At 45.6% G+C, this 15,159-nt stretch overlaps 1 protein-coding gene across 1 annotated transcript in view; it reads right to left on the bottom strand.

Moving 5' to 3' along the window:
- Positions 1-15,159, bottom strand: part of DNAAF5 (dynein axonemal assembly factor 5) — a 47,937-nt gene that overhangs the window by 30,959 nt on the left and 1,819 nt on the right. The window contains exons 2-5 of the mRNA XM_073648042.1: positions 13,233-13,417; positions 9,535-9,659; positions 4,235-4,353; positions 3,673-3,905 (exon numbers count right to left, since the gene is read on the bottom strand). Coding sequence (XP_073504143.1) covers positions 3,673-3,905; positions 4,235-4,353; positions 9,535-9,659; positions 13,233-13,417 — 662 coding nt within the window. The remainder of the gene's footprint in view (positions 1-3,672; positions 3,906-4,234; positions 4,354-9,534; positions 9,660-13,232; positions 13,418-15,159) is intronic.

Here is a 15,159-nt window from a genome sequence, read left to right as displayed (position 1 = left end):
TTGTCTAGGTGCGCCCCCCACCCCCTGGGGATGGCGTTTGCAGTAATTACTCTGGTAAAAAGGGGAGCCTAGGGGACGCCTGTCTGGAACGTGTTCGTCATTAACCACCAATGCAGTGACGGAATTACATTGTGAGGGAGTGTTAATCTGCCCTCCAGATGCCCCCTGAGGATGATTTCGTTTTTTAGGACATCCCATTGCAATTCCCTTAAATGAAATTGGGCCCAGCATACCGCTGGAATGCAGGAGGTGAGAGACCCCAGCAGAGACATGGCCCCCCTGAGAGTCATTACAGAGTTTGTTATGGCTGCCGAAACTAAATTTTTTATTTTCTCCCTTTTCTGCTCGGGCAGGCGGCATTCCTGTCGAACCGAATCCAGAGTAAGGCCTAAAAAGATCTGAGTGGTTTGTGGGATCAGTTTTGATTTTTCTAGGTTTAAACACCATTCTAAGTTTTTTTTAAGATGGTGCACACCTGATCCACTTGGGCCAGGCAATGATCGTGAGTTTTTCCCACTATTAGGAAGTCGTCCAAGTATGGGATTATCAATCTGTTTTCCTCTCTGAGATGAGCCGTAACCTCCTCTATAAGTTTTGTGAATATGCGGGGTGCCACTGCTAGGCCGAAGGGAGGAGCTCTGTACTGGAAGTGCCTGACGACCCCCTGTACAGTTATGGCCACTCTGAGGTATCTTTGAAAGTCGTGATGGATTGACACATGGTAATACGCATCCTTTAGGTCCAACACTGCCATGTAGCAGCCGAGAAATAGAAGGGTTATCGTTGATTTTATTGTTTCCATCTTGAATGATGGAATGTTCAGGAATTTGTTCAGGCCTTTCAAGTTGATGACTCTGTATGAATTGTCCGGCTTCTTTATAAGGAATAAGGGGGAATAGAACCCTCTTCTTTCCTCTTGTGGTGATACCTCCAGTAAGACGTTCTTTTGAAGGAGACCTGAAATCTCCTCCTCCAGTGCCCGCTGTTCTGGCAGAGAGGATCTTAAGGCAGTCAGAATAAATCTCTCTGGCAGGTTCCTCAGAAATTCCAGTTTTAATCCTGATTTTATTAATTTGAGGATCCACCTGTTGGAAGAGATCCTTTCCCAGGCTAGAAGGAAGAGAGAGCCTCCCTCCCACCTGGGATAGAGTGTCATTTTGGCGGTTTGCGACTATCCTGGGAGGGCCGCCGAATAAAAACCCTTTCCCTTTTCTGGAACGATCCTCCCATCTAGATTGCTCTGTGGATGTCCTTCTGCGGCCAAATTTCTTCCTCCGAAAGGACTGCTTAAAAGCCGAGAAGGAAGATTTAGGAAATCCCTTCTTGTTGTCAACTGCCTTCTCAAGAATTGTGTCAAGAGAGGTACCGAAAAGAAAATCTCCTTCACACGGAAGAGAACATAGCTTCCCTTTAGTCTGTATATCCCCCGGGCAACATTTCAGCCAGACTGCTCTACAGCCGGCATTAGACAGGGCCGCAGATCTTGCTGCTAATCTGGCGGAATCCGCAGAGGCGTCTGATAAGAAGGCCACAGCTCCTTTCAATACAGGTAGAGAGGCCAGAATGGAGTCTTGTGACTCGTTGTTTTTAACTTGGTCTTCTAACCTGTCTAACCAAATCATGAGGGATCTTGCAGTACAGGTTGCAGCTATGGCTGGTTTCAATGCCCCTGCTGATGACTCTCAAGTACCCTTAAGGGAGGTATCTACCTTCCGGTCCAGTGGGTCCTTCAGCATCCCTGTGTCTTCAAAAGGGAGAGAAGATTTTTTAGAAGCTTTGGACACCGCAACATCCAGCTTCAGGGCTTTATTCCAGGATGCGGTATCTTCCTCATCAAAGGGATATTTCCTTTTGAAGGACAATGGAAGGGGACCCTTTTTCTCCGGCCTATCCCACTCCTTCTTGATAAGTCCCTGTACCTTATCGTTAATTGGAAAAACTCTGTTTTTTCCGATCCAAAGTACCGAACATAATATCCTGTACCGATTTTTTTGCCTTGTGGTCAACTAACCCCATTGTGGACCTGACGGCTTTTACTAAGCTATCAACACTTTCTAGGGGAAAGCAATGACCTGTGCCTGCCTCGCTATCCGAAGAGGAAGAGTCAGTGGAGTCATCCAGCATTCCCTCGTCAGATTCAGAGTCTGAAAGGGTGGATGGGGTTTTTGCTCTATGGGTCTGGGATGCTTGTTTTGCCTGGGAAAATGATTTTAGCGATTTTTCCACCTCAGACCTAATAAGGGACTTTAAATTTGAAGCAAAATCCGGGGTTCCCTCCGAAATTGTTTCCTCAATACATGACTGGAATAACTTTTTGGGCCAGTCTTTAGTCAGACCCCATTCACACAGGGCACATACTCTGTACTTGGATTTCCTCGTACATTTCCTAGGGACATCCTGACCATATAAAGGAGGAAGGAGAGAGAGATAAAACAGAAAAAAAGTCTACATTAATACGTCGACTTTCACGTAGCTCACTCACCACCCAGTAGATAAAAACAGGGTACTGAAAAGGGAGGCAGGACGGTATCCGATACTTCTCCTTGGGAGACCGCGGAATCATTGATCCTGCAGGAGCTATGCCGGCTGGATCTTGAATCCTTGGTGTTGCGTGTCCCAGAACGCCCACTGCTCCTGCTCTGCGGTGGATGCTGATCCTGGGTGCGCTTCTGGCGCAGAGGCTGCTGCGGCTGCTCCATCACCTCGGGCTGCTGCAGCTGCAGCATGGTCTGCTGCTCTTGCTGCTGATGCAGTGGGGAGGGCTGCTGTGAGGCCATTACGGTGCACTGCGCCCCTGTCTAGCCGGTGATCTACCCTTAAGTACCCTCATTGTGCCAGGGAGATCACCGGCCGGCGCTCCCGCAGCTTCCGGTACTTCCCCCGGAAATTACATCCGGGGGTCAGAGGTCCCGACGCGCGTCATCGGGGCGCGACTTCCGCCGGAATGTGGGGTTGCCGGCTACCGTGCTGTGTAGGTGCCGCAAACCCCCGTCCGCACGCGAGGAGACCAGATGTCGGCGCCCTTCGCGGCGCTTCCAGGACCCACGGGACTGGCTGCAGCAGAGACTGTGCCCTGCCACAACCGACCGGCCCCGGCCCAGGTAAGATGATCCCGATGCTGTCGCCACCGACGAGAAGGAAGGGCTCCCATCAAGAACCGGAAACCACTGAGGCTGAGAGAGGTGCCGCCCTTTTTATCTTGAAGGTTTCCTCTCCTTGAAGGGCGGATCCCCTCTCTCGTTGTGCCGTCATGGGTGACAAGAAAAAAAATGCTTTTTAATCTGATCGATAAAATAAAAAATGTCCTTGCCATTTGCTAAAACTCCACTTTTCCTTTGCATTAGTCTTTATACAGAATTATGTATTGTGTTTTAGCAGAGACATCGGGGGTAATGAAATTTTTATGCTATGGATTTTACATTGCAAAGTTTGAAAAAGTGGCAAATGCACGGCGAGCTGGGAATTTGGCAATTATTTTCTGCATGTCCTAAAGTGTGCTATTTTTTTCAGCAGCCTGTAAATGAGGTTTTTCTACACCGTAAATGTGTTGCTTATTTCCGGTGCAGAATCCTCACCCAGATCCTCAACAAAACCACAATGTCTGAAAATAAATACCCTAAATATGCTGGCTTGTAGTATTCACAGAAATGGAGTGAAGAACTGCTAACTCACATTGCGGACCACTTTCTCCTCTTCATCCAAACAAGATCGGTATAAGGTGCTGAGCAAAAGCTCCATGTGCTGCGTGGTGTGATCTTCGGCATGAACCAACAAGACTACGAGGAGCTGTGCCGCTTTCACCCGGGTACCAGGCACCCAGTCTGTCATGTCGTGACTGACAGCAGGCAAAATTTTCGAGAGATTTCGAAATATTAGCTCGCGACATCCCAATCCAGGTCTCTGCACTGAAACGAAAAAGGGGAGTAAGAACGGAAATATATCTGATGTACAATCTCAAGAACCATTTTCTATATCTCGCAATCGCTGCCCCTTGTCAACTGTTAGCAACATGGCCCCTTTGGTCTACCATAGATATCTGCACAGGCACAGCCTAATGTACTGTCTGTTGGGGTGACCTCCCTCCAGCTGCCGTCGTGCCCCCCATTCTGGCAATCGGCGGAGGTCCCGGCAGTAACCATCGATTTTACGGTTATCAGCTATCTGGTGGATACGAGATAACATGCTTAGACTGATTTACCGCTATAACTGATGTATGCCCATCATGACAACTCACCTCCTGGTGGATAATGTGTAGGGCACGGTGCGCTGAAATCCATCTTATCTTTTAAATCATCTTCATTTTCTTTTTCCCACTGTAATCCAACTTTTTGCCAATAATCTAGGGCGGTCTGCCTAAAATTAGGAAAAAAACAAATAGAACAGTGAATAAAACTAAAATGGCATACACATAAATAGATACCATTAACATTTGGCCACGATCACACGTTCAGTATGTGGTCAGGATTTTACATCAGTACCTGTTGAATGCAGCTGTCAATCTCTGACTGCAGCATTTGATGCGCACCGGCGGGGGCGTCAATCTATGCGCCCATCGGCGCACCCATGACGTAGATTGTGGGGCGCCGATGGGTTGGCATAAAAGCCGGGGGTCTGCTGAAGAACCCTCTGCCTGTCATGACGGTACTGTGAAAGCCAGCCTGTAGCTGGCGTCCATAGGGGACCATAATGTTCATATATACATAGACAGCAATACCACAGTACTGCTATCACAACTGATTGGATGATTGCAGCTTCAAGTCCCTAAGGGGACTAACAAGTACAGTAAAAAAAAAAGTTCAAAATCACTGTGTTTGTAAAAGTCCAATCTATCAAAATATAAAATTAGTCTTATCGGTAAACAGCGTTAATGGGGAAAAAAAAAAAAAATGAAAACGTTAGAAATAAGTTTTTCTGACTGCCGCAGCATTGCAGTTGGATGCAACAAGAGGCGATCAAAACAAGATAATAATATTAATAATAATAATAATAATAATAATAATAATAATAACTACCCCAAAATGGTATCAGTAAAAATGGCAGCACAGGGCGCAAAAAATAAGCCCTTACCCAGCCCCAGATCCCGAAAATTGAAAAAGTCATGGGTCTCGGAAATTTGCGACAAAAACAAATTTTTATATAATAATATATCAAAATTTTCCGAATGTGGAATTGCATTCATTTTGCAATTTCACTGCACTTGGAATTTTTTTCCTGCTTTCCAGTATATCACATGATAAAATGAATGTTGTCATTCAAAAAGTACAACACACCCCGCAAAAAAAATAAAAATAAAATAAACCCTTATACAGCTACGTGGATGTAAAAAACACACAAACACACACACTATGGCTCTTGGAAAAGGGGAAGGGAAAAAAAAAAAAGAAAAACACGGAAATTGGCAACAGCGGGAAGGGCTTAAACAGAACCTAATAACAAACAGCAATTATTATAAAAATGATATACAAGTGAAAAAAAAAACATCCACAAACTTATCATGTAAATGAGCCAACTTCAGCCAGAAGTGGCTACAAAGGATTTCGTCAGAGTTCCCGTCATCCTTTGGTCTCTACCAGGGCTGTAGAGTCGGTAAGCCAAACCTTCGACTCAGACTCCTCAATTTCCATGACACCGACTCCCTCATACACGGCTCATGTTTAAGTGATGAATTTACTGTAGCACAGATTCATCTCAGCTAAAAGTCTAGACCCTTAGATCAGGAATAGGACATTTCATAACTTTCCCAAATTCTGATGAAAAAATATTCCCCACAAACTGCATTGAACTGCTGTACCCAATTTATTATATTTTTTAGGAGTCGGTCCATTTTATACCGACTCCGCCAAAATGGGCTCCGACTCCACAGCCCTGGTCTGCACCACTTCCCCATGATGCGCAGCAGGCACCACTCCGGCTCGGCAGCTTCTTCCATTGACTGCGCCATCCAGTCGCGCATTCTGGGTGTAAACTAGCGAGTCTGCTGGTGGCACCGCGTGTGCAGGTGTCACGTTGGATCGGAAGCAACAAACTGCACTTCTATTGTATCCTATAGTCAAAGGTATCAAGATGTATCAAGATATACAGATATTTTTTTATCAAACCTAATTTAAAATTTGTACATAGTCAGCTGGGAACGTAAAAAAAAAAAATAAAAAAATACTAGCCCCCACGGAAAAATAAATAAATATGACAGTTCAAAAACTATAAAAAAAAAATTGACACTGTCATTAATGGGTTAACACTGGTGCAGATTCCCATTGTTACCAAATATAGTTGACCGGTAGCATTAGTGCTCCATTGTGACTCGTTCCATCAGACGTGTAGACAAGCAATGCTCAGTGATCATCTTCCAAGTCACCATCATGGACGCATCTCTTCCTGCTGTGGTCACTGACAATGGGTCAGGTATGATGAAAATAGGAACGTCTGGAGGTAAAAACCACTCTTCACTCCCCCAAATTTGCTTGGCCGAGCAAAATACAAGTCTGCAATCATCAAAGCCGGACAAAGAGCTTTAAGTCAGGGAGGAAGCCCATTTGAGAGGAGGAACACTATCCCTGAATTCCCCTGTGGAGCACGGTGTGGTTACATCGTGGAAAGACATGGAGCTTATCTGGGATCATGTCTATACCTGGACCTAGAGATAAATCCATTAAAGGCCACTACTCATCACAGAGCCACCACGAAAGGATGGCAGAAGAACTTTATGAACATTTTGAAGTCCCAGACATCCAAGCTGTGTAGCCTCTTTATTCTTCCAGCAGGACAGCTGGGTGTGGGCTGGATATTGGTGAAGGTGTGACACATACTGTCCCAATATTTGAGGGCAACTGTCCCATGCTTGCCGTCTCAAGACTCGATCTTGCAGGAAGGAATCAAACGGATAATCTCATGCGGATTCTAAGTGAATGTGGGATCCGTTTCATTAGTTCAGTTGAAAGGGAAATTTCAAGAGACATCAAGAAGCTCTGCAACGTAGCACAGGACATAGCTGGAGAGTTACTAAGAAGACCTCGAGAGCTGGAAGAAGAATACAGACTCCCTCATGGGAAGATCAGCAAAATCTATGACCAAAGGTATCAATGTCCAGAGATCTCAAATATTTTGTCTGGAGGATCAAGTCTTTTCCCAGGAATTGAGTGTCGCCTGAAGAATAACTTTAGAGATAGTTCCCGCTGAGTGTCCAGTGAACTTCTGGTCTCCCCACCAATAGGATGACCACTGTATTTAGAGGAGGATCCATTCGCTCAACCCTTTCCGCTTTCCAGAAAATGTAGATAAAAGGGAGAATTCCAGGAACTAGGACCAAGTATCGGCCACAGAAGATGCTTCTAATTGGAACTGTACATCTCACAAGTGTGGCCAATAAAACCTGATCAACCACAGTCTCATTCTTTGGTTTTATATTTTATTTATGCCTACTTTTATAGCACAGTCATACTCCGCAGTGCTTTACAGACATCGTGACTGTCCCCAATTGGGGCTCACAAAATAAATTCCTTATCACTTAATATTCCTTTACTAAAAGAAGTTGTCTCGTGATTGCTCCACAGGAGCACAGTGCTCCCCGGCTTCCTGCTACAAGTGGACAGTGCACTCCTGAAGACTTATAGTTTAGGCCAATGACATGGTTGCCCCGCTGGCCTGAATCGTGCTCTCTCTGACGCTGCAGAGGCTCCTTCAGGGCTATCTCAGCACAGGGTGACTGAAGCTGTCTGGATCCAGCACTGTGGATAACTTCCGGGAAGTGCTTGCAAGTTCTAATGCACAAGACCTGAGGATCCAGAACTTTTGAGCTGGAAAAAAAATAAATTTCTCTCTCGGGAAAAGTCTATGTTTGGCGTTTAGCACCAGACAGTAACTTTACGGCGAACTTTTAAGTTCGGGTTCGCGCATCTCTAATCATTTCCTATTAAATGGAATGATTCCCAGTACCCAGCAGCGGCCACTACACAGTGTACGGAGCCATGGTATTGCACTCCATAAAGGGTTTATTAATTACTCGGACTAGTCTTGGTAATTTAAATATGTAGCGTGTCGGGATCAAACGGTGTCTTTCCAATTATTGCTGCAACACTATAGTAATTGGATGGGCAGAAATGTTAGTGGGGGCTGATGCAGCGTTCCTAATTAAAGAAAAGTAAATTGATTTGCAGGTCCCCAGTTCAGTGGCTTACATTAGTAGTCCATGGCCACTGGATGGGAGCCCTGCAAACATCCTCCTATATACCAGTATACCCAAGCCTCTTCTGATATGACGAATGAAGTCGGGCAGGGCTTAGTAATCAGAAGGGGCCCCAAAGGATGTAGGAAAAAGTTTGCAGGGTCCCTTTCAGCAGCCATTGTCTACTGACATGGCCTCAGGAAGAGGGTTCTGTGATTGATTCGCTCATCTCTACTTTTACATAAGGGGTAAAACCTGATGACAGGTTCCTTTTAAAAGACGTTGTCCGGGGTAAACTTTCAGCTATGCAAAGGCTAGTATAAAATAATGAATGGAGCTGTTACTTACCCTCCCCGGCCTCAACAATGCCTCTATGCTGGCATTGGCTGCTGTGGTGACGTCAAGCGGACAGTGCACACAACCGCTGCAGCCAATCACTGCGCTCAGCAGCTCTGCCAATTCTTCACATGATTGATGCTGGCAGCTCCGGACGGCCCTCATGGGTTCTGTCAGATGTCACTAAGGTGTCCGGTTGATTCATTTCTTCATTATTGTATTAGTCTGTTGGTTCAAAGCAGATGTGCACAACCTGCGGCCATATGCGGCTTGCAATACCCTTATTTGAGGCACTCAACCATCTGATCACAGACGTGATCTGCTATCAGGCCTGTGGATTTTCCACGTCAGAAGGAAGAGGAGCCCCAGCGCTCCACGTCAGAAGGAAGAGGAGAGATGGGTTGCACCATAGGGAGGGGTACTAATGGTGCACAGTGTGGCCATCTCTGGGACTGCCATACCTTGGCATAATGGGGAGGGAGTCCATTAGCACAGAGTAGACCAGATTTGGTAAAGAAGTAGTCTTCAGTAGGTCCCTGGCTAGCATGGAAACCCAATGGGACCTTGCGATTGTGCAGATAGCTGCAGGATATGAACACCAGTTGACCAAAGGCAAAATATCCCTCTTCACCCCTTCATAGACAGAACTATTTAATAAAATAGATCTGTATATCTTGTACCCTATAGGATATCAATTATTTACAAGAGCAATTAAATATTCCGAGCCCTTGCAGTATTTCAAGACTTTCTAGTTTACGACCAATGAACAAGACTGGGATGGCGTGAAGTGAAATGAGGGAGGTCGCATATTGCTAGATGCAACATAACTGGAAGTATGAGTGACTGCAGACTTTTAGCAAAGGATCGGACAACCCCTTTAAGGATTTGTCACTGATATTCAGAACACAGTTGTAAGGGGGTCCTATTGCTGGGACTCTCATTGATCTCCTTTCTTATGTACCAGCATTTAGCTTCAAGTGTTCAATCTCCTAGTGGTAACATATAAAGTAATTAAATGTGAATATTTAATAACTTACTGGATGTCCGGGATCTCATCTGTACTGCTGCTCAGCAGAAGAGGTATTAGTTTATGGAAATAGGAATATCGATCCCTCAGCTCCAAAAGCCAGGTGCCCACCACGGTAGTAACAGCGAGGCGAACCTGCAAAATAAAGCCAATAAAATATAGATATCTATGAGATCACTGAAATGGCCATCTATGCATATTTTCTCCAGAGTTTGCTGATCCAGAAACTAGAAAGAATAGCACAATCCTCTGCATTTAAACCCATGGGACTCCATGTTTGGGTCTGCACTGGATATGGATAGGGTCCGATCCTATAGTCACGTCACATCCCTCCCCCACACTTTCCACAATCAAGCATTTTCTGAAAATGGGAATGTCTGTCCCTTTAATGTTTCAGTGCTGGATGTGAAAGTCTTGGTTCTGTTCCAGAAAAGAGCGTCGTTAATGGAAAGTGATTGCCCCCAATTAACAGTCTATGCTTCTAGCACCAAATAACAGCTTGTTTTGATTGAAAAACTTAATGATGAAATTGTTGGATGGGAGTGAAAGGTATTTGCTGGCATCTAGGGCTTGTTATGCCAACCATCCTACTGAAGAGCTTCCTCTTTGGCGAGCGCTGCTGCAGCCCACGCACTACGAGAGGACCAATCTGACGAGTGAGAAATCTGCGACAACAGACCCCCATCACAACCTCTATAGAGATGCGTGGGGAAGCAATGTGGAGCCGGCTGTACGATGGCTGGGAATACTCACACTGCAAGGACCGCAATTCACCATCTTCAAGGAATCTGCCACCAGGGAGGCATTGCTCCATTAGGACCAGCCCACATGCTCCAGATAGGGAATTTTCACAACCTTTGTCTGGAGATTCAGAGGCCATATGCAAGTTGTCACCTAACCTTTGGATAGGTAATAACCCTTTAACCTCTCAAACTTAAAGGGGTATTCCCATCTCCAAGATCCTATCCAAATATGTAGTAAGTGTAATAATAAAAATATTAGCACATACCTTCAATTAGAAATTTAACATAGTTCTTCTGATTAACTATGTCGCTTACCCCATGTGCAGGGCATGGCAGTATGATTATGCCCATGGCAATTATGACCACTAACAACTAACTGTCACTATATGAGTGGTCGTAACCATGGATACCTAAGCTACTCCACTGCCCTGCACATGAGGTAAGTGACATAGCGAATCAGAAGAACTATGCTACATTACTAGTTGGAGGTATTTGCTAATATTATTACATCTACTATATATTTGGATAGGATCTTGGAGATGGAAATACCCCTTTAACATTTTAGTTTGGCCTGGGTAACCTTTTCTTCTTTTAGGCATTCACTTTTTCTTGTTTAATTGGTCCCTTTGAGGGCAGGTGCAGACGAGCGTATTTTCTTTCATCCGAGAGAATCGGGTCGATTACGCAAATCAAAATTTAATAAAAGTGTGATCAAATTCGCTCGGATGAGCAGAAGATGGAGGAAAAAAAAAAAAAAAAAGTCTCCATCTTCTCCATTCTGTCCGTGGAAATCAGACTGCACTCAGATGTCATCTGAGCGCAGTCCGATGTTTTCCAAGGACTCATTGACTTGTATGGCAGAGTGCAAACCGAATATAGGATCACACTTTGGCATACAGTGATTTTTTTCGGCTTGGTCCAAGGAAAAAAACCTGACATATGCACGGCCCCATAGAATAACACTGGTCCGGGTGCGATCCGATGTGTTGTCAGATCACAATAGGAATGATAATACAATTGTCTGCACCGGCCCTGAAGGTGCTGCAAAGTCCTCTATATGTCTTAACTGGAAACAGTTGTCACTTCTCAATTATAAAGATGTTGGCCATTACTGGAATAACATCTTCTTACATACTGTAAAGTTAAACAGGTACTCAACTCCCGCGCCGGCGTCTTTCCAGTGATGTCAGCATCAGATCATATGTGTGACATGGTCATGCCATGAGAGAGCTGCAGCCAATCAGTGGCAGCTAATGGGATGTGGTTCTCAAAACTTCTCTTGAACAAAACTCAGATGTATGTCCAAGGAAAGAGTGAGACAGCCCGAGAGCAGTCGCTGATCAGCTGCAGCGCTCACGTGGCATTACAAAGTCACACTAGTGCCCCCAGACCTAGCGTTGACATTGCTGGAGAAGCTGATGGTGTGGGAATTGAGAATCGGTTAACCCTGATGAATACATTATTTAAGAAGGGGTTGTCACAGTAGTGGACAGGTTATGAAGGTCTGAGAGATCTCACTGGTCACTGATGCGAGGGACAATAGAGTGACAGTTTCTTTATTAAAGGGCTTGTCCACTACCTTGATACTGATGACCCATCCTTAGGAAAGGACATCAAAAGCAGATAAATGAGGGTCTTACACCCAGCAGCCCCACAGCTGTTTTCAGCTCTGGTGTTAGATAAATATAACCAAACACAGCCAAAACAGCACAGCTACACCCACTACAAACTGAACGCAGCCCTGCGGCTCAGCTTCATACACTGTGCACATCCGGCTGCACCACCCCCCAGCTGAAAACAGCTGATTGATGGGGTTGCTGGGTATAAAAGTAGTGGACAATTCCTTTAACACCCAGCTAATGTGTAGTAGTATAATAGCACCCTATACATGCCCCAAAGGATCCTTGGATGAAAATTACTCTAAATGAGACTCCCTATGGGGTACATAAGCCTTCCCTGCCAAGTCATTTATCGAATGCTTATTGAACGGTTTGTGCTAATTGGGCGCAGGGCTTGCGTGACGCAATAACGTCACATGAGCACCGGGAAAGCCAGTGCCAACACCGCTAGAACGGCGCTGGCATGGGAGGTAACTATAGGTATTTTTATTTTTAAGGGGGCAAACACTCACATTGAGAAGGAGTTATCTGAGAAGTGGACATCTCCTTTAAGACTCCTATTAAATAGGTCATTTAATGACCACTGATCAGCTAGATGCAAGCCGATCGGTAGTCGATTAAAGCACCACTCCATCGTGATTTTTTTTTTTTTATTATTGCAGTACTGGAGTGGTGCTTCCAATGTAAGTTCCCTGCCCCTAGTCTTATACTTAGCAGCCACCATCTTCATCTTTAATCGGCACCGCTCCGGTCATCTTCTGTAGTTTGTGACCTGATGGATTTCTCCAGTGTTACCTGAGCAAGCCGGAAGTCACAACTCAATGTAAGTCTGTGAGAGCCAGAATGAGGGGTTCATTGACTTACACTAAGAGCTTGTGACCATTATCTCGGACTTACAACCAGTCAGAAGTTGATGGTAAAGTGGAATGGGAGCGGTGCTGGGAAGAGCTGAAGACAGTGGGTGGTGAGTAGAATATTGGGTGCAGGGACCTTATGTTAGTAGCACCAATCCAGTGCTGAAATTAAAAAACAAACGCAGGCGTGACGCTTTAATGGGCTGTTTACATTGGCCGACAAACATTCTATGTGCACAGAACGACTGTTCATACGACCGTTCTGTGTCCAGATTTTACCTTGTTATCGGCAGCACTTCACCTGTTTACACAGGACGATGCCCTCCCAATTTTGAAGCTGGCTTGAAAATCATTGCACCTGACGAACAAGAGCTTTGATCGTTCATCGGGCGATTGCTGATCTGTGCTGACAGGCCAATAGTTCTTACGAAAACTCGTTCATTGATTACCGACTTATCTATTAGCCTAACAGATTTCACCGATATAACCTACCTGAGGCGAATCATCGAAGAGTCTCTGCGCCAGATGAGAGAGGACATCGTCCACACACTTGCCGCTGCCATGTTGTATAACAGCCCCCGTTGTCTGGATGGCAGCTATACGCACTTTAGAGTGCTGGTGGGAGATCGTCTGCATTAGGGGTTTAATGAGGGATTCAGACTGCATGTGAAAATGTTCTGAAAAATACATAGAGAACATAATATTATTATTATTAAATAGTGTTATGTCCACAGTAATAAAAATTATGCCTTATGTTTTATAGGTTCAGAGTTAGCCAACGAACCCTGCAATCCTTCCATACGTCAGTATTTCCGGTACGAGTGGTGACAGTTTCCACACGTATAGGAGACACTGACAAGCAGACCCATTCACATGAATGGGTCTGTGTACACCGCAGTGTGTTTTTGCGGACGGTGTGTCCATGTGCTTCACAAGGAGACAAGTCCGTTATTCTGCGGACACTCGGTCCACAAAATGTACCACACGGATGACATCCTTGCGTCATCCGTGTGACACGTACCAGCACCTGGGAATGTCGCTGTTCCCAAGCACCGATGCTGAATGCTGCCCTCATCATGGTTCCCTGCCGGCGCTGTCATCAGCACCAGCAGGGACCATGATGAGGATAGCAGTAGTGTACTCTCAGTGTCTCCCACCTGTAAAATTCAGAATAAAATAATAAAATCCTTATATTCGCCTCTCCTAGGTGTCCCCCGCTGTCATCCATGAGACCGCTGCTGCTGAGGAGCCGGGGAGAAAGACGCTCCAGAGCTGCAGCTCAGGAGCGGTGTCCTGTCACTCACTGAGTGGATGGGGACACAGAGTACACTACTGCTACCCTCACCATGGTCCCTGCTGGTGCTGATCACAGCGCTGGCAGGGAACCATGATGAGGGCAGCGTTCAGCACCGGCGCCTGGGAACAGAGCTACCTGTAGTGCTGATTTCCAGGTGCCCCTCCGTGTGATCCAGATGCGGCACACGGATGCCACATGTAAAAACACACACGGACATCTATGTAACTGTTTTTTCCGGTACCAGAAATATTCGGACGTGTAAAACCGGCCTTAGGTCAGAGCTGTGTGTGATCAGGAGAACAGACTGTCAGTCATTACATGTCTCATATTGGTAACACCCACTTTTATTCCCAATAAACTCTGGAGGCAGATTCTCAGGGAGATCTATGTCAGGCCCCTCAGTTTACAAAATTAGGGCTATAACAGCCTTTTATTAACCCTCTCGTGGAGAACATTAATTTAGCGCTCCACAGACCGCGTTCACATTTTATTTCCATTGTTCTTTCCCTCTTTCTAAGGGCAAGAGCAGCTTTGGGTAAATCCTATCCTATATTGGGGAAGCGAGAGGACATGCGGTGATCGGGACTCACATTCCCTGCCCGATGGACCGGCAGTGATGCACAGCCAGCTCCCGACCACCTGACCAGAATGCGGAAGCTCCAGTGACGGGCGACGGTGAGCAGTCTACTGAGTGAGAACCAGCCTCTCCACACATAGGCGCACACTGGGGTCGTGCAGGGGTACACAACCGCATTAGATGAGTGGCCAATTGGCCCCAGTTTTTTTAAAATCCATCGGACCACCAGGTCTTTCACATAGTGCGCTCTTGTTCTCTCTGTTTTACGGCCCATAGATCTTAACAGCTCATTTACATTCTAAGAAAAATGTAGATTTCTCTGGAGTAAGACAACTGATATCAAGGTATCATTTTATTCAGCTTTCTATGACCTTTGTGCCCATATAGACGGCTTAGGGGGAAGGTTGATCTTACTGACATATTCCCCTTAAGGCTATGTGCCCACGATGCAGAAATGAAGCAGAAAATTTCTACAGCATTTCTGCATCTCCCTGGCAGAAAAAACGCATGCAGATTGTGCATGCGTTTTTCCTGCAGAATACATG

The sequence above is a fragment of the Phyllobates terribilis genome, unplaced genomic scaffold, assembly GCF_046119375.1.
Source record: "Phyllobates terribilis strain yellow unplaced genomic scaffold, ASM4611937v1 Scaffold_9__5_contigs__length_417890890, whole genome shotgun sequence".
Lineage (NCBI taxonomy): Eukaryota > Metazoa > Chordata > Amphibia > Anura > Dendrobatidae > Phyllobates > Phyllobates terribilis.
This window is presented reverse-complemented; position numbering and strand designations above follow the sequence as displayed.